General features: G+C 36.4%; 4 protein-coding genes across 7 annotated transcripts in view; 2 read left to right on the top strand and 2 right to left on the bottom strand.

The window, feature by feature from the left end:
• Window positions 1–1,739: 1,739 nt before the first annotated feature.
• LOC116304937 (methylenetetrahydrofolate reductase (NADPH)) overlaps window positions 1,740–18,929 on the top strand; it is a 31,806-nt gene continuing 14,616 nt past the window's right edge. For 3 of the 4 annotated variants that reach the window (XR_004198113.1, XM_031714738.2, XM_031714740.2), the window contains exons 1-3: window positions 1,740–1,862; window positions 4,776–5,268; window positions 6,104–6,217. Coding sequence is in view for 3 of the 4 variants with exons in the window: in XM_031714738.2 (XP_031570598.1) it covers window positions 4,815–5,268; window positions 6,104–6,217 (568 nt within the window). In the remaining variant the exon portion in view is untranslated. The remainder of the gene's footprint in view (window positions 1,863–4,775; window positions 5,269–6,103; window positions 6,218–18,929) is intronic. The other variant, XM_031714739.2, reaches the window with a different exon arrangement.
• Window positions 7,478–18,629, bottom strand: LOC148911176 (uncharacterized). Its single transcript, XM_089029427.1, has 9 exons — window positions 18,560–18,629; window positions 11,007–11,165; window positions 10,796–10,852; window positions 9,742–9,795; window positions 9,434–9,567; window positions 9,084–9,212; window positions 8,856–8,963; window positions 8,412–8,589; window positions 7,478–8,229 (listed from the first exon to the last, which is right to left on the bottom strand). Exons 1-9 carry the CDS (start codon window positions 18,594–18,596, stop codon window positions 8,090–8,092), a joined length of 996 nt encoding a protein of 331 aa, XP_088885553.1. The 5' UTR covers window positions 18,597–18,629; the 3' UTR covers window positions 7,478–8,089.
• Window positions 11,596–16,466, top strand: LOC148911177 (uncharacterized). Its single transcript, XM_089029426.1, has 12 exons — window positions 11,596–12,253; window positions 12,324–12,539; window positions 12,678–12,861; window positions 13,003–13,216; window positions 13,352–13,709; window positions 13,860–14,057; window positions 14,205–14,391; window positions 14,934–15,182; window positions 15,344–15,515; window positions 15,786–15,931; window positions 16,003–16,197; window positions 16,268–16,466. The coding sequence occupies exons 1-12, from the start codon at window positions 11,891–11,893 to the stop codon at window positions 16,393–16,395; spliced, it is 2,610 nt and encodes an 869-aa protein (XP_088885552.1). The 5' UTR covers window positions 11,596–11,890; the 3' UTR covers window positions 16,396–16,466.
• On the bottom strand, window positions 15,976–17,939 carry LOC148911178 (uncharacterized). Its single transcript, XM_089029428.1, has 3 exons — window positions 17,402–17,939; window positions 16,948–17,208; window positions 15,976–16,659 (listed from the first exon to the last, which is right to left on the bottom strand). The coding sequence occupies exons 1-3, from the start codon at window positions 17,860–17,862 to the stop codon at window positions 16,485–16,487; spliced, it is 897 nt and encodes a 298-aa protein (XP_088885554.1). The 5' UTR covers window positions 17,863–17,939; the 3' UTR covers window positions 15,976–16,484.

An 18,929-nucleotide genomic window follows, 5' to 3' on the forward strand; every position in this document is an offset into this window, starting at 1 on the left:
TGCATGGATAGAATATACACTCAATTGAAGAATTGCGTCGGGCTCAGAAACATATGGCATAGAAGCTGAGACCGAAATGGCACAGTACGTTAATTAGATGTATGCAGTACGTTAATTAGATGTATGCAGTACGTTAATTAGATGTATGCTGTAACCGGCGACCCGTGGCATCATCCACTCTCAAACGCAGGTCTTCTGAATCTGTGCGTTTGGCATTCTAAACCGACAGCACGGATGGCGTAAATGAATAAGTTATAATATAATTATGTCATTTCCCATGTGCCATTTCGGTCTCAGCTTGTATGTTCTATGTTTCTGAACCCGACAACGATTCTTCTTGAGTGTATATTGCGAATATTCAGTGATGCACGGCCCGGGGATCACGGCTAATTACAATCGTATGGTTGAGGGGTACCGGTTGAGGCATTAACTTTAATTTATATAGATGTAAATTTGCTACAGCATCGACTTATCCACTATAAGGATTTATTATTTCTTATTTATTGTAGCACTTTTCACCTTTCGTATATAGGCACAACTGCAGGGCACCAGATCATGTACATCACGAATGGATAGTCATGCAGAACCAGGCGATTTCAGGACTAAAGCTATAAATGCTACGAAAGGTTCCCATGTTCGGGGGGTCATACAATCAAGAAAATCCATAAATTTTAACAATAAGCTATTCACCGCCCGTTGTAACCTCAGTCTCTGTAGTCACGTTCGGGTGGCAAACGGTGCGTGACAAACCCTAATAAGAATATCTGTGCAGTAGACTACCCCGGGGGGAGGGGGGGAGGGTACTCTCCTATATTCGCAATATGGTACGTGCCTACGTGGACTACGTGCTGCCAAACAGGGTATGGTTTTCAGCTATTCTACTCTAGAACAGGGTATATAAAAGCACTCTCTCTCCTCTCTGGAACAGGGTTTTCAGCGATCTTGCTCTGGGGGAACAGGGTATGAATTTCAGTGATTGTACTCTGGAACAGGCTCGGGGGGGGGGGGGGGGGGGGTATTACCACCCCAACTTGGGTAGGGGTGTGCAGTCAGGACCTCAAAACCCTGACCCTATCCCAGACCTACAAAAATTTTGATTTTACATACCCTCCCCAGACTAAAACTAAGAATTGTACACCCTATCTAAGACTAAAAGACGGAAAATACGATTTTACAATTGATTGCAAATCAACATTTACTAACATTTTTATCGTTTTTGTGTCGGCAGAAAGCGTAGCCTATTCGCCAAATAAAACGACCAAATCGTTAACCCTATCCCAGACTAAAATGATACAACTATCCCAGACAAAAGTCCAAAAATGATACCCTACCCCAGACCCAAAAGCCGAAAAACCATACCCTATAGGGCGGCACATACCCGTATAGAAAATATGGGGGAGTACCCCCCCCCCCCTCCCCGGGGGAACAGGGTCAGGGCTCAGAGGGCTCAGCTGCACATCCCTACCCTAAACGGGCAAGAGTCCCCCCCCCCCCCCCCCCTCCCCCGGCAGACTACCGTCATGCCTGTAATTTCAATAAGTTTATTTTCTTGATATTCCCTTCTGCTGCAGCTTATTAAGTTCTATACGTAAGGAAAATCTTTTCTCCTGAAGTTTGAAAATTACTTTTTCTTTTAAACAAAAAGAAAAACTATCTACACAATGATCTCAGATGATCTACCAAATAAAGTAAAGTTGAACTTTGCACGTGACCAGATGTGAATAGTTTGCTGTGATTGGTCGGTACTGCAAGGTGTACACGCGGTGAGTTATACTACTAAAGGCTGGTTGTTAGACAGACATTCCCGTTATTTTCAATTCAAGAATAAGTATTTACGAGGAAAGAATACTATCCTACCTTCGGTAAGTTAAAATATGTAAATATATATTATATTTAATATACGAAATGCAAGATTTTTGTTCTAAACGCGAGAATTTTGCCAGTATTTTTTTATTTCGCTCGATCGCCGACATGAATTTTAATTCAACTGAAAATGAGACTGCTTTCGCAATTAGTCTTTCACTGTCGCCTCGAAACCGAGATTTTAAGTCAAAATATCTAACAATCAAATGCATATGTTTTATATTTTATAGTCAGAACTTGTTTATAGACTTGACACATTTGTAAAAACCGGTTAATAAAGGGAATATTGTAGACCTACTTTAGCGACTTATAGACCCTCGTCATTTGTTTACTTTTTGCAGTTTACTCAAAAGAAAAAATGATAGAATTTTAAGATTTTGTTGAAGCCTAAGAGACAGAAATCAGGGTTGTTTTGAATGCGGGATCGTAGGTCTTGGAAATTATGATTGTAAAACATGCTCTGTTAGGTGAAAGACTGCCCTTGCAACCTGATACGGGCGATTCCAAGTTGCGGAAATTGCATCAGAAACATTTAAAAAAAAGTTATGTAAATCTGTCATTTTTTAGTTTTTAGCGATAGCTACATATTGTGTTTGAAATCATGCAAACATTACCTTAGTTGTTTCTCTTTAAGTAAGCAATTTAAAAAAGGAAAATTTCTATCTTTAAGGCTGTTTGAGTACCTTGGGGTTAGGGTTAGGGTTAGGATTGGGGAAGGCTTTGTAGGAATAAACAAAGGTTCATAGACTCGTAGGCCGAGTAGGCTGCATAGGCTGAGTAGGCTGCGTAGACAGAGAGATGAAAAATACACTGAGAATTCACATGAAGAATTAATCACCAAGTAGGCCTCGCACTTTCCTTAGAAATGGCTTTCATTTGGCGGGGTATTCTATAGTTATTCCGCTCGATCCCTGTGAATATTAAGTTGCTTAAAGTAAGCAAATATATCTTCTAACATCGTCGTTAGGGACTAACATTGTCTACCTATGTTAAGAAAATTTCAAAAATTATTATCGATTAGTATTGGAAATCGATGACCAATCAATGCCACGAACATCTGTGACCTTCTATTAAATCTAATAACAAAATATTACATTGATTGATGATCAATCGATGATTGATATTCAGATTGGCATTCCGTCTTGTGACCTATCGATCGGTCATAGATTGTCCGATACCAATATTGATATCAATCAACTATTTATATCGATTGCTATCGAGTCATCAATTGCGCTTTCAATGATGGATTTCCACCGATTGCCTACGCTGGGAAAACAATGTGTTGTGGACATTACACTCTGGAATGTTGCCTTAAAATTCAAGTTGATCTATTTGTATTAGTAAAGAAGATTAAAGTAAGTTTCTTTGTGTTTATCATTGGTTTAGATGTCACTAAGGCACATGGCTAACTCACAAAATGAGATTGAGACTAAAACATTACCTCTGGGCTGAGTAAAGTCAGGGCATGGGGACTGTTATTTACGGTGCTTCTCAATAATAAGCACAAAATTGTAAAAACTTATCTAGACAAAATAAGGTTTTGGTGGAGGTTAACTAAAGTGTTTCCTTGACATTGCCGGAAAACACAAACCTTTGAGGGCACATGTCTATGGAATGTTGTGAAAACGCCTTGACGTCCACCAAAACCTACTTCCTCACCACGGCAAAGTGTACGATTTCGTGTGTGATTGGGAAGTGCCGAAAATAAACATTAAGGTGGCTGCCTGCTTTTGAACGTTCGATTTGAGCCCACGATGTGCGCGCGCTCAAAAACTGCTGAAAAATCTACAAGATTTTATTGAAGAACCATACGCGTTTTGAGCTTCAAAAGGGCAAAACCCTCAAATTTTGCACGGGACTCTATATTTTTTGATAGCTCATTCGAAAAAACTCCTAAAGATCTAGGTTATATCAACATTTTAGGAAAAGTTTAAATCAGGAACACATGAAAAAATAGATTTTTGTAGGGATTTTTGTTTGACTTTATGAGATTTTTTAAGAGCACCGAAACTACAAAATATGACAAATCAATGTATCTCTCTGTCTTTTTGTCAAAAATATCCATGTATTATTGTAGAAGGATTGACTAGCCTTCATTCGTGCAATCATATAGTCTGCAAATAACTATTATCTTATTAATCTTAATTTTTTTCTAATCACTTCTGGTGGCGCAATTTTTACTCCAAAAGCTCATGCGTAGGCTTTCATTAAATGCTGATTATCTTGAACACGAGCTCGGGACACCCTATTTTTCTTTCCAGGTTTGGAATCAGCATTAAATTTCAATTCGGAAAATCAAAGTTTTAAAAAAAGCTTTAATCAATTTCCAAAAGTAGGCAGTCACCTTAAAATACTTGGTAGCTGAAAACTGCATGGTGATATTTCATTTCTTGCTGCCGTCATTTTGTACCTTTCACATTTTTTTGACTGTGGCAGTGAAAAACCAAAATCCAACAGGCAAATGGGAACTTCAGAGTTTTCATGTTTATCAAAAAAGCCAACTTAACTCTCAATCACAAATCAAACTTTTGGCTTGTCTCAGTGATCAGCTATCTCACAGATCAAACTTAGGTTAAATTAAAATTAAGCATTTTAATTAGATTTTGTTGATGTATGGAAACCATAGAATCCTAAGAAAAACCCTTGAATCAAAGGTGTTCGAACAATGAAACTCATAAATACCTCAACGGCAAGTCTGTTAATTGGACCTTTCAAACTTGAACCTGAGAAGTGATAGGGGAGTGAACTGCTAATACGAGAACGTTGACCCTCATTCCACTTCAAATAATGGGTGTAGAAATTTTTACGTAAGGTTTGCTACAAATTATTCATGTTATGTACATATTCACTTTACCTTTTCCAAACTCTGATTAAAAAAATTAATTTAATTTTTTTTTGCTTTCAATCTATAGGATACAAATATTGTTTGAACATTAATTGCTGTGTCAAAAATGGGCCTAGGACAACAAGAACCTGCTACTCCTACAATTGAAATTATTCAAGACCTTGAAAACCAATCCAAGTCCTCTTCACCAATATCTGTACCATCAACACCTCTGAGTCTAATCGAAAAAATCAAAAACAAAATTGCCATGGATGAAAAATTTTTCTCCTTGGAGTTTTTCCCTCCGAGAACTCCAAATGGTGCCGTGAATTTGTTGGGGAAATTTGATCGTGCTGCGAGAGGATGTCCAATGTTTTGTGATATAACGTGGCATCCTGCTGGGGACCCAAGTGGGGACAAGGAAACAAGTTCTATGACAGTTGCGAGTGCTGCTTTGAATTATTGTGGGCTGGAAACTATGTTACACATGACGTGTGCTAATACAACAAAAGATGATGTGACTAAGCATTTACAAAAGGCCAAAGGACTAGGAATAAGGAACATTTTGGCTCTTAGAGGCGGTAAGTCTATTTAGAATAATTCAATAAATTGATCATTGCTTCGAAGTTTGAGTAGCGTTTCTTACAGGATTTGGAACGACCCTCTGAGTACTGATAATGCAGATGTTCATGACCTAGCTTGCATTGGTATAGAAAATTATATATTTAAAAAGTTTCATATTTTTAATTGGCTTTCTTTTATGGGTAAAGGGGATTGTTGTGTCGTCTTAGTTTATCTTTTGTTGTATTCTATTGTTAGCACCCACAATGTCTTGCGACCCAATATGGCCACCATATTGTAGAAGGTAGTCTATTCATTATTTATTGACTCTCAGCCATCCATCATCAGTAACAAACATCAGACAATTTTGTCAAAGCTAGTCTAGCTATACAAGTTGCATTCATGAATTCATAACTAAAAATATGCAAAACCAATGACATGGGAAATACTGTCTCATACTCTATGTGCTCAAGAGAAATTTTGGCTGTGCCCCCTAAATTTTTTTGGGTAGAGGGGAGAGGTAGAGAGGAGGAAAAAATGGTTCGTAAAGAGAAGCCCTTCTACTTGTTGATAGAAAATTCTGGATAAATGTGTGTCCTGAAGAACAATCAAAGTCTATAGATATTGTAATTCACCAAAAGCACTGCATAAAAAAACATGGCCAAATTCCCTCTAGCTTCATCATACCTCATTTCTGGCTCAAGGTTTAAATTGCTACTAATCAACTAAAGATACAAGTTACAATTTTGGCCAGACATTGTAGATAATGGGCTGATATCCATCTTAATTAGCCCTGCCAAAACAATACAGTCAGATTATACAGAAATAACATTTGTTATTGTTTATTTTGAACAGATCCACCAGATGGTGATGAATGGAAAGCCCTTGACGATGGGCTAGCATACGGTACAGATATGGTCCGACACATCAGGAAAGAGTTTGGAGATAACTTTACTATTTGCGTAGCAGGTATATAACTGATCTTTGCTGTCAATCATTTTCTATTACTGTAGAATAAATGGGAACCATAATTTATGTTAAAATTACTATGCTGTTATAACTGGATTGATTAACTGTGAATAACTATATTCCAAGACTACCCATTGTAGAGCATTCATTTTTTGATAGTGGGTAAGTAAGATTCAATAGATATAAGCGGTTTCTTCCCTCCTCCTCCTCCCGGCCCCCCACTCCAATTTGTAACTATTTATCAAATTGAGCCGATCCACACAGTATATGAAGCAACTTATGCAGCTGTAAATTGAAAGACTCAGAAAAAATTCTCTGTCTTGATTATTATGGAATCAATTTGCAGCTGCATAAGTTGCTTCATATACTGTGAGGATCAGCTCAATTTGATACCCCAGGTTGAACATCTTGCCAAGATTCTTGCAAGATCTTATAAAAATCTTACAAGATCTTAACAAAGATCTTAAGCAAGATCAGGCAAGATCTTGTACCAAGATCCTGTAAGATCCTGCAAGATACTGCATAAACTTGCCAAGATCATGCAAAGATCCTGTAAGATCAGGCAGGATCTTGCCTGATCTTACAGGATCTTGGCAAGTTTATGCAGTATCTTGCAGGATCTTGGTAAGATCATGCCAAGATAAGACCTGATCTTACATAAGATCTTGGCAAGTTTATGCAGTATCTTGCAGGATCTTGGTAAGATCATGCCAAGATAAGACCTGATCTTACAGGGTCTTGGCAAGTTTATGCAGTATCTTGCAGGATCTCGGTAAGATCATGCCAAAATAAGACCTGATCTTACTGGATCTTGGCAAGTTTATGCTGTATCTTGCAAGAAATGTACATGTTTTTTCAATGCCTTGACAAGATCTTCCTGGGTATTGTAAGATGTTTTAGGGTCTTGGCAAGATCTTCCAGGATTTGGTAAGATCTTTCAGAGTCCCTGGTATTGGGACTTACACCATAAGGCTTTAGGATCATGCCAATTAGATCTTTCAAAGATTGATTTGTAGCACTTAAATTAAAATATCCTGTAAACGAGTTGTCTAAGTAAGGATAAAACTTATTAGAGGTCTTGATCGAGAATAACTTTAATTGAAAAAAATTCAGAATCAAGAATAATAGATAAATTACACAATTTTGTTGCTGTCTAAAATAGTACATAATTGCATTCTTTCTATTTATATTGCTATAAGAAAATACATCTTCTTCAAGCATGATTTAAGAAATTGGAATATTATTAAGATCAAAAATTTACATGAGTATGCATATAATGTACCACTTAAAGAAATTATCTGTGATTTGTGTTGGTCAGGAACAGCAAAAACCACATTGCATAATTATTTTTGAAGAAAACCTTAATTTCCCAGAGGACTAATGTAGCTAATTACGATAATATTTCTTATTAAAAAAAAAAAAAAATGGAAAACTCAAAGTAAAAATATTTTCAAAACTTGATTATTGCAGCTAGGCAATATTTCAATCATAGTTAATAGAGGGGACCGGAATGGTTATGAAACTATTGTCATAGGGTGGCCTTTGTTCGCTTAATTTTGATGTTGAACAGTTCTTGACCATGCACAATGTTTGATTTATGCTCATCCGAAATAAGAAAACATAAACTTTGTTGATGGGATTGTCGAAAGGAATATTCAAATATCTCTTATAAATCTTTAATTATTTTGAACTAGCAGCCAAAAGAAAGATTTTGGTCTAATGTTCACTCAGCCATTGCCAACAATGGTAAAACAAAGGATTGTGCAGGGTCACGCTTGGAAAAAGTGAACAATAACCAATTACAACAGGTTTCATAACCATTCCCCTCTATTTGCTTTGTTTCGATTCAGGAATATAATAAAAATCAGAGAACTATTCATCATTGCTTTCTACCACTTTCTGATTCATCTGTAGTTTGCGTGCACAATCTCTGCATTTCTGATTACAGACATCAACAACATGCTGATGCATTTTCTGGATCTTTTCTTTTCCATAATTTGCATACAGCACCTCTTAAAAAAGAGAACAAAGAAAAATAAAAATTATTTTGTTAGATATTATAAAATATATATTTTCACTTCTTTAAGTCCCATTTTGATTTTTTATTTGGATGGCAAAAATGTTGGAGAAACACCATTTCAGTATTTTATTTGTGAACAAAAATGTTTTTGCTTTACATTTTCAAGGTACTCACCTAACATTTTTCCAATTCTCTCTTGGTCTAATTCTTTCTTTGATGACCTCTTTGAGGCAAACAGAATCCCCTGACTCATTTCTTCCACTGAAAAAAGTTTGTCCATTAACCTCAGGGCATTTTTGTGAGGCTCTCTTGCAGGTGCCTTCAATGTAAGCAGATTTATGCCATTGTGTTCCTGTAAAAATAAACAATATATATATTAATATGATTCTAGTTTCCTATATTTCCTAAATTTTAGCACATTGGAATTAATGCTTGAATCATAGGAGGAACAAGAGATACAAACATTTAAAGCCATCCGAACTTTAGAGTTTTGGCTAATTAGGTTCAAATTTCAAACTTGCCACAATCCCGCCTGCTCGTTTCTAAAGTGACCTATTGATTCAACAGGTACATACTACTCATATAAATAAGGGAAAAATTATTATGTTAGAAACTTACAATGTTTTGAAGAGCAGAGGCATCTGATAGGTCCTTTAATGATCCCATTGGTGTTGAAGGGCTTGGAGGTAAAGCACTAGATCTTGACCTATCTGGAGTTCCCTCATTCTAAGTTTAAAATTTAAAAAAAACCCCAAGTTTTTATGTTAATATTGTAGCCTGATTTTAGATGCGTTTTCTTGTTGAGATCCTCTTTCATTTGGTTGTAACAATTGGATATGTACTTGCCTTGGTTAATTTTGTCTTCAAAGCCTTCTCTAAGTCAGTCATCCTTTGATTCAGACTTGACATTTCCTTCATGAGCTTTGCAATGTGCACCTTGCACTCACAGCCAGGTTTAGGAATGTTGGCAATGGGCTGCAAGTTCAACAAAATAAAGTATTTTCAGAAAATTGTCAAAAATTAATGAGGTCAGGAATTGGATCAAGTGAAAATAGGAAATAAAATTAGAACATTTTGTTGCTTTATGCCAAATCCAAAAGAAAGAACAGGAAAATTAACAGTCTTAAAGGACTTTGCACTGTTATTTGGCTGTGACAATGATTTTTGAAATAGGTGTATAAAGCTTCTGCAATTACCGCATCCTCCAAATTCGAAACTAGCGAATACAGCCTTTCTCTTTCCTTCTCTGCTTCATCAATCTCTTCATCATCACTATCTGACTCTTCGTTTTCTGTTTCCACTTCAATAAGTTTCCTTTTTGGTTTAGGTGCTGTAACGGAAAAAAATGCATCAAATGATATGGTGGACATGTCTCCTTTTTTATTTTGATATCAAAGGAAAGATTTCAGTTAGATTGTTTATTTTAAACAAAAGCATATAAAAATACAATGCAAACACAACAATTGTGATCTTAGAAGACTTAAAAATAAGTTATTATTCTTACCATCTTCTCTAACCTCCGGTTTCTTATTTAATCTCTTGATAGTCTTCTCATTTGCTACAATAATTAAAAAAAACACTCTATAACTTGTTTTTAAGACTAGTTCTCAGTTCTAAATCACACTAGACTCTGGAATGGGTTCAGGTAGTCTTTATTAACATAAAACTCAATACTATGAATATACAGATAAAAAACATTATATATACATATATTTAAATCCTAAGTCTATATTGTTACAAACGTATTTACTATTATTCCCCTGAATAATAAGTCAACATCGAGAAAACAAAAATATTACACAATTAACTTTGAAGCGCCATTTTATAAATTTAGATTTTTAGCTTATTAACGTAGATTTTTAGATAAAGATACATAGTTATATATTTAATATATATTTCAATTTTCCTTATTAGTCAGTTTTTTCATCTTATAATTCCTTCTTCTTTGTAAGTATTATATATTAACATATTCATATTTAAATAATGGACAAATTCTATTCGTTTTTTACAATCTTGAAAAAATGTATAAATATTTAAAAATTATTAATTATTGATTAGAGATTATTGTTATTATTAATTATTGATTAAAGACTATATATTTTTAGAGAAAAAAAATAAAAATTTATTTACACAATTAACTTTTGACTACCTCTATAGTGGAGTGGTGGGCAGGACAAATTCTATAAAGCGGTAGTTCGGTGTGTTATTCCTATCGCAAGCTAAGTGAAAGTGCTTCAGCTAATTAAACGCACTAATTAAGTATTAGCGTCCTTACTTATTATGTTTGCATATTACATTGATGTGCTAAAATGCCATATGATGGATCAATAGATTAATTAAATTCAACTTCCTGTTCCCATCCTGGCCCGCCTACAGATTTAGATTCATATTAACCTCTGTTAATATCCACTTTAAGCAGGGAAACCAAGGCAGTTTACTGCTGTGCGTACGTGGTGACATACACTGTACTCTGATTGTTCATGTGTATTGCCCAAATTTCCTTTCACAACAAATATTGTTGGCTCGATCAACAATGGATAAAAGAAAGAGTTTTTTACCTGGTAATTGTTTGCCAAATTGTAGAGCAGCCACTCTATCTAGATCACGTTTTGGACCTACAATGCAAAGAAAAAACAAGGATCATAAAGAACTTTACAAATCGTTTAAAAATTGTGGGTTTAAAATGCATGCAAGTATGTCTTAGTCAATGCCTCACATTGAGTCTCCAATTATTAACTTTTCATAAATCAGCAATGGGAATATTCTTACCAATATTTGTTAAATTTCCAATATGCGTTCGCGTGCCGCTCTTTACTTTTACTTTAGTCCCAATCGTCAAGTCTATGTCCGGACAGAGCACTTGCTTTCTGTCTGCCACCGAATAGGTATTATCATCGAACACTATCAGATAATACCGGTCTTCATTAACTGTAATTGATAGAATCATAGTTTTAATATCTACTACAATTAACCGCAATACAATCTGTTATTTTAAATTATTTCTACTCAGACAGATCCTAATCAACGCTTTTGAAAACTTCTAGGCATCAGCGCGGCATTCTTAAGGAAGAAGATCGCTGTATGCAACGCTTTTGAAAATCTTAAACGGCTAGGCATCAGCGCGGCATTCTTAAGAGAGAAGATCACTGTATGCAACGCTTTTGAAAATCTTAAACGGCTAGGCATCAGCGCGGCATTCTTAATAAAAAAGATCACTGCATGCAACGCTTTTGAAAATCTTAAACGGCTAGGCATCAGCACGGCATTCTTAAGAAAGAAGATCACTGCATTCAACGCTTTTGAAAATCTTAAACGGCTAGGCATCAGCACGGCATTCTTAAAGTGCACCTACACCCTATTTTTTTCTGATCTGGAGTAAAACTTTAAGGCACAAAAAGCAGATTTGTGGAAAAATTTTTTAGATCCATCAAAACGGGAATTTTTGGTGCTCTGTCAAAGATTGAAAAATTGACCATTTTAGCCGAAGTAAGTGAACCATGGCCGTAATTACAGAGGAGATTGGGGCGAGCGGTGTGTGACGTCACCACAGGCCAACACAACCAAAGATTACCACAGATTCTATACAGATTTTTCTAGACTATTCGCTTGCTTTTATCAAATTTCTTAAATACGTTTTATTTCCAAACGCTAAAATGCCCAACAAATGTGTAGTTTGGGGATGTAGCAACGTTCCAAATATTCCTGAAGGGATTGCCCTTCATAGTATTCCGTATTTTAATGATGAAAGACCCGAGGCCAAGAAGCGAAGGACTAGATGGATAAAGTTTGTAAAGGTGAAGCGTGCAAAGTGGGAGCCTACAAGGAACTCGTGCATATGTTCTGTGCATTTTAGAGTAGAATCATTTGAGCGAAGATTTACAACTCTTGCTACCTTGGGAAAACCGGCCATCCCTCGACTGAAACGAGACAGTTTTGGAGTGAATGTTTACCCCACGCTACATGCTGGTCAACTAGACTCGCCAAAGAAACAGCAAACATATCGCAATCGAAGAAAGGTAAAAAACTCAGCTAAAACATTTACTGCAACCTTCTTATGAAACTAATAAAGTGTATTTTTCGTGATAGACTTTAAGAGAATCATTAAAAAATGCCACCGTGTCGACTGCTGCTTCTAAAAGCGTCCCCAGTAGTACTGCACATCAAGATCATCATGATGACGCCACTGTCGAAGACCCTGGTACAACTGAACCAGTCAGCGAGCCTGAGCCTATGCTCTTGCCTGTGGCACAAAGAGAAGAGGTTTTAGAAGTTGCTCCTGTCTCTAATACTGAAGATATTACGGTGATTATTATTACAACTTAGTCTTATGGGCTTTATTACTCATATGTTTTGAACACGAGTCATTGTTTATGGTAGAGTAAGGATGATTGTTTACATAATACAGTGTAGCTCAATCGACTATCGATTTTCTTTCACCAGAGTGCCGAGAACAGGGAGGACGAAAATGTCGATTTCATGGAAACGGAGGAGACATCGAGTACTAGAGACCCTACGACTGGTGAAGCCAAATGGCAAAAAGAAAGGAGACTGCTGAGAAACCAAGTAATATCCCTGAGATCACACCTGAGGAAAAGGAAGCTTGAATGCAGAAGGCTTACAAGACGTAAGTAATGTAGCTAGTCCTTATAAGTATGTGTGATTTTATAAGTGACAAACATTCTTAGGGTTCCTAGAAGGATATATTATACTAATATGTATTTGTGAACCTAATACTTGAAATCTTTATAAATATTATTATTATCAGGCCTTAAGAATAACAAAACGAAAAACAAGGCAACTCAGACAGTGGGTGACTCAGTTCCTCAAGAAGAAAGTGTAACTGATTCAGAGTGGGATTACGACAGTGATGACCAAAGCGAGGAGGAAGTAACAGAAGAAGAACCAGATGACAGCTATGAAACACAGTCAGAGGAGTCAGCAAATGAATCTGAGGATGATATAGAAAATTCAGCTCACAGGTGTGTTTTTCCCCTCTCTACTTTATAATGTTCATGTTTACTAATGCCATGTACAACATAATGTAGCTGCACTTCATGATACTGCTAATATACCCATTTAATATTTTTAACACATATCACATATACTTATTTCAGGGTTCAATTGAATGACACCAATCTGCGATCAGAGCCAAAGTTCATTGTTTTTCTGTCCCAGCTGTTATTGCTGTTCAAGTTTTGTCACTGTTGCAAAAGTGATAACCCCCTGGTAGAAGTGAGCCAAGTTGGGACAGAAGTTGTAATAAAAACTGCCTGCAGCAACCCAAAGTGTCTAAAGAGGGAAAATGTCTGGCACAGTCAACCAGTGATACCAGGTTGGGGTGTACCAGCAGGGAACTTTCTCCTTTGCATGGCAATCCTTTTGGCTGGGGGATCAATCTCCAAAATATCAAAAATCTTTGCACACATGGGTCTTGGTTGTGTGTCGATGACTACGTTCTTTAAACATCAAAGAGTGAGTGTTGGTATTATATATTGTACTATGTTTGTCATAGGTAGTTTATAATGATAATGGTACAATCAGTTAAGATAAACAAACAAATGCATCTTCTGATCGAAGATGGAGAAGAAATAGCATTATATGGATTTTGTATTTTATTTGCAGACCAAGCTGTTCCCTGCAATACATATGTACTGGAAAAGCTACCAGAAGAAGATGCTTGACAACATAAAGTCCATGGGCAGTGGTGTTGTACTAGCAGGTGATGGACGGCATGACAGCATGGGGCACAGTGCAAAATATGGTGCATATACCATGTTTTGTTGCACTGTCCCCATGATTATACATTTTGCATTAATTCAGGTGAGACATGAACTTTATCAGTAGGACTCTCTTTTGAACCATCTATAATAAAAATAGCAGTTAATATCAATTACTGCCATCTTTATTTTTCATGAACCACAAATTTTGTTTCAAGCAAACAAATATTTTTTATTTCATTGCCCGCAGAGGAACCAAGTGGGAAATAGTCCTGCAATGGAGTTTGAAGGCTTCAAACAATGCATGGATTACCTAATAGGATATGGGATTGTGATCTTAACATTTATATCTGACCGACACACTGGTATTGCTTGTCACATGAAGAAGGTGTTGACAAACATTGTCCACTACTTTGATTTATGGCACCTTAAGAAAAGTGAGTTATGAGTGACTTCATTATTGCTTTGATTTGTATGCAAATGACCAATATACAGTATATGCAGAATAGTTAGTGTGATTACTATATCCAGGGTAACTTGATAAACTAGAATTATTAGCCAATCATATGGTAGCATTAAGTTCGAAATTCTTACCGGTCAATTTTATACAATTGGCCACGGTTTCATTAGCCGCACTGTAATATTAAACCTGTCAGTGATTTATTATTATGAAACCGTTATTGCAATGAGTAGATATAGAGCATACTTGCCCTGACGCATGAAAAGTTTATATATAATCCTGAAGCAAGATGATTTTTTACCACCCGTTACTAGACTATAGTCCTTTTCACTTTGTTTATGTTCACTAACTATGACTATTGTTCCTGTATTCTCTAAGGAATCAAAAGTTTTGATGTGAAAGAATTTTAAAAACTATTATGGCATAGAGTCGGGGGTAAAATATCATCTCGCTTTAGGCTTATTAGATTTGAATACATGTGCACTACCACTACATGTAGATTAATTTTATGCATTTCAGAAATCAGGAAAGTCCTCACAAAAATTTCTAAAGAAAAGCATTATGAAGAAGTAAAGGAGTGGATAAAGCCCTGTGAGAGGCATCTGTACTGGAGTGCCACATCTACTTCAAATGGTTCTGGTACTGTGATCTGGGCAAAGTTTAAATCTTTTCTCAGTCACATAGTGAATGTTCACAATAGCCTAGATGATCCAATTTTTAACAAGTGCAATCATGGGATACTTCAACCCAGACGTTGGTTATCTAAAGGTACATTTTGCATAATGTATTCTATTTGGCTTTAAGTTTCATAAAGTCCAAACTAAACTATTGTCATCTTGTGTAAAGTTCTCACCCAAGAAGTAAGCAGGAGTGTAAGATTATTAATCTCAAAATTTAAAACACTTTCTAAGCTACCTTTTTTTCTTTAGGGTCAGAGGTGTATGAAAAAATTTGTAAAGCCTTGACAAAAGATTCTCTGAAAAAGGGTATCCAGCAAGCTTCCCCTTGGGCGCAGACCAGTTGCTTGGAAGGATTCCATTCCCTCATCAATCAGTTTGCTCCCAAAATGATTGCATATTCATATGTTGGAATGTATTGCCGGTTTGTATTTAGAATTTTAGCGAGAAACCTGATTGATAAATAAGATCACCAAATTTGGGTTATATATGTAAAAAAAATATGAATAGGACGCCCAAACAAAAATAGATTGCTTTCTAGAGACACGAAAATATCTTTGAAATAAAGAGAGTTTGAAAAACATATATGCCATAGGATTCAATTTTAGATAACTTGGGAGTCCAATGAACCCCAAAGGTAAAACCCTGTCAAATCCAACTGCATATGTTTAAAATTTGGATATTTTCTTTTCAGACACATTCTTGCTGCTATGCATTTCAACCTTAATCTTCGGAGAGAGGTAGAAACAACGGGAGGCAACAACAGACAAAAGGTGGTTTATCCCAAGTTCAAAAATGGAGAAGCCACGATAAGGGATGTCAGAGTAAAACCAGACTATGGTAGGCTATGTGTTGTGCTTCAAGGGTTACATTTTTGTCACTCATAATTTTAAACTCAATTTTTATTATAGGTTACGTGGAAGAAATTTTCCAGACGTTCATGAATTCATCAAAAGAAGACTTGACTGCTGCACAAGATGAATTAAGACAGATGACCCCAGCACCAATGAATTCAATGCTGGAGAAGCAGCCAAGAGAGGAGGCTCTTCAAAAGCACTTGCACAGGAAAAGCATTGTGGTTGAGGATGTTCCTCCTACTTGTGCAGGTACTTTTTACATCTTAGCTAAATTTATAAATTTTATATTACTTATACATTTTTAATATTTTTTCTTTAGATGTCCCTGAACAAAACCAACTAACAAGTAGAGAACATGCCAAGAGAGCCCCACATTGCAGCCTATGCAAAAATCCTATGAAAGGACACAAGAATGTCATTGACTGTCCAAAAAACCAAAGAAATTAAAAAAAACATCGACTATTAAAACACTAAATTGTTTCATCTACAAAATTTGTATTAAATACTTTTTATTTTTATATCTTGTCATTGTGCAGTCAAACTAAAGGCTCAAGATCCATTTCAAACCCACTGTGTAGTTCATCTTCAGAAATTCTGAAACATTCTCTGATGCGTGTGTAAGCACAGGCTGGTAGTGGAATTCGTCTCTTGTATCCCAAATACCCATGCACTAGTCTTGTGAACTCCCTATATGCAATGCTACGAAGGAAGCTGGAATGTCAATAATGAATCAGTTTAGTGTGTGATTACAACAAAATTATGATCAATAACTAATGAATATAAAATAGTTTGATTTATTAAGGTAATTTCATGAGTTTGGGGGTTGGTTCACTGCAAAAATTATCATATCCCATGCAATCCTTGGAATTAATGTCGAGAAGGACAAACTGCTTTATAAAAATATTTTTGGCATATTTAACTTTTTATTGATAAGGTTTTTTCATAATTTCTTTGGTTAAAGTATAATGTGTACATAAAGAAGCCACAAATTCAGCTTACCTTTCCTCTGATCCTGATTGTTGATATCTTTTCCGATCTCTGGTTTTGTACTTATCAGCTGCTAGCTTAAGACTCCATTTTTGGAGACATACTGCTGAGAAGCCAGGATGTTCGGTTATGCAGTTCAGCTCGGCATTTTCATCAAGGTCTTGAAGGACTTCTTGAGAATGGAGAGCTTCGTCGCATCCGTCGAGTTCTTTGCAGCAATAGCATTCGCTTATATTTACTAGCATCTCAGTAGAGCAATTGCCACACTTGCACCTTCAAAACAAACAGTAAAAACACGAATGTTCAATGTACACGTAACAAGAAACTGTAAAGCTTACAAAAGTCGCAATCTTGGTTAGTGTCATCCTCGAGCTCATTCAAAAACATTGTTTACGGTTTGGCGAAACCGCTCTCGCATTATAAATTCACGGGGCGCTTTTATGTTTCAATAGCACAGAAAACTCACCATTCGCTTACTACGCTAACGGCAGTCAATCGTTTGTGAAGCATTTCCTCAATCTTGGCATTTTCTCGTTCAGTATTTTCATACTGTCTCGTCCATTCTTCGTCTGCCAGAGGTTCTCCTGAATGATGCCCTTCGTACCACTCAGAGGTATCATCATTTCCTTCGACTGACAAATATTCTCCTGAATCGGACTGCTCAGAACAGTCAAAACATTCGTCCTCAACATCGTATTCATCTTGTAAGTCAAAAGATGTCTCTAGATCAGAGTTATCAGAGTCCATCTTCACGAATTTGTCTTCAAAAATCTCTTGTGTTTCAAAAGTACTTGATCTGTTTACTAACTTTCGTGCACCAAGCAACAAGTCATGGCCTGGGGTGACGTCACACTCGGACCCAGACTCCCGCTTTGATTCTGCGGTAATGGACCACGCATTTCGTATTTTTAAAACAATTTTTCGCATTCAATTTTTTTTTCAAATGTGACCGAAATACCACAAAACATTTTAAAAAGTTCCGTACAAACAGTTAAGAATATTAAAAAAATAGGGTGTAGGTGCACTTTAAGAAAGAAGATCACTGCATGCAACGCTTTTGAAAATCTTAAACGGCTAGGCATCAGCGCGGCATTCTTAAGAGAGAAGATCACTGTATGCAACGCTTTTGAAAATCTTAAACGGCTAGGCATCAGCGCGGCATTCTTAATAAAAAAGATCACTGCATTCAACGCTTTTGAAAATCTTAAACGGCTAGGCATCAGCGCGGCATTCTTAAGAAAGAAGATCACTGCATTCAACGCTTTTGAAAATCTTAAACGGCTAGGCATCAGCACGGCATTCTTAAGAAAGAAGATCACTGTATGCAACGCTTTTGAAAATCTTAAACGGCTAGGCATCAACACGGCATTCTTAAGAGAGAAGATCACTGTATGCAACGCTTTTGAAAATCTTAAACGGCTAGGCATCAGCGCGGCATTCTTAATAAAAAAGATCACTGCATGCAACGCTTTTGAAAATCTTAAATGGCTAGGCATCAGCGCGGCATTCTTAAGAAAGAAGATCACTGCATGCAACGCTTTTGAAAATCTTAAACGGCTAGGCATCAGCACGGCATTCTTAAGAAAGAAGATCACTGCATTCAACGCTTTTGAAAATCTGTTACCTTTGCTTGTTTCTTTCATAACAGTTCTTGAAGTCATGTTGAAGTGGATAAATGGTCGAAGCAGTTTTGTAATGCGAGAAGTTTTTTCCGTCGATGAAAGCACGTGTGCGTAATTTTTGACGTCCTATATTAGAGTTGAGCACGTGATGGCTTCTCGTTTCATTGGATAACCAATGAAATTGTTTCTTGTATGACGTCGCGTTTCATTGGCTAAAACGCACCAATGATTGTGCGACATTTTCCCCGCTATTTACAGTAGATTATTTGCGAGGGGAACGATAAATATTGGTTGACACGAAAGATTACATAAATCGAAAGCGAAGTTTATCCATTTTCTTATAGAAAGTAATATTAGATGTAAAGATGACTT

Source organism: Actinia tenebrosa, unplaced genomic scaffold (genome assembly GCF_029948245.1).
Source record: "Actinia tenebrosa isolate PJP-AT-01 unplaced genomic scaffold, QUT_ActTen_1.0 PGA_scaffold14__42_contigs__length_11649687, whole genome shotgun sequence".
Classification (NCBI taxonomy): domain Eukaryota; kingdom Metazoa; phylum Cnidaria; class Anthozoa; order Actiniaria; family Actiniidae; genus Actinia; species Actinia tenebrosa.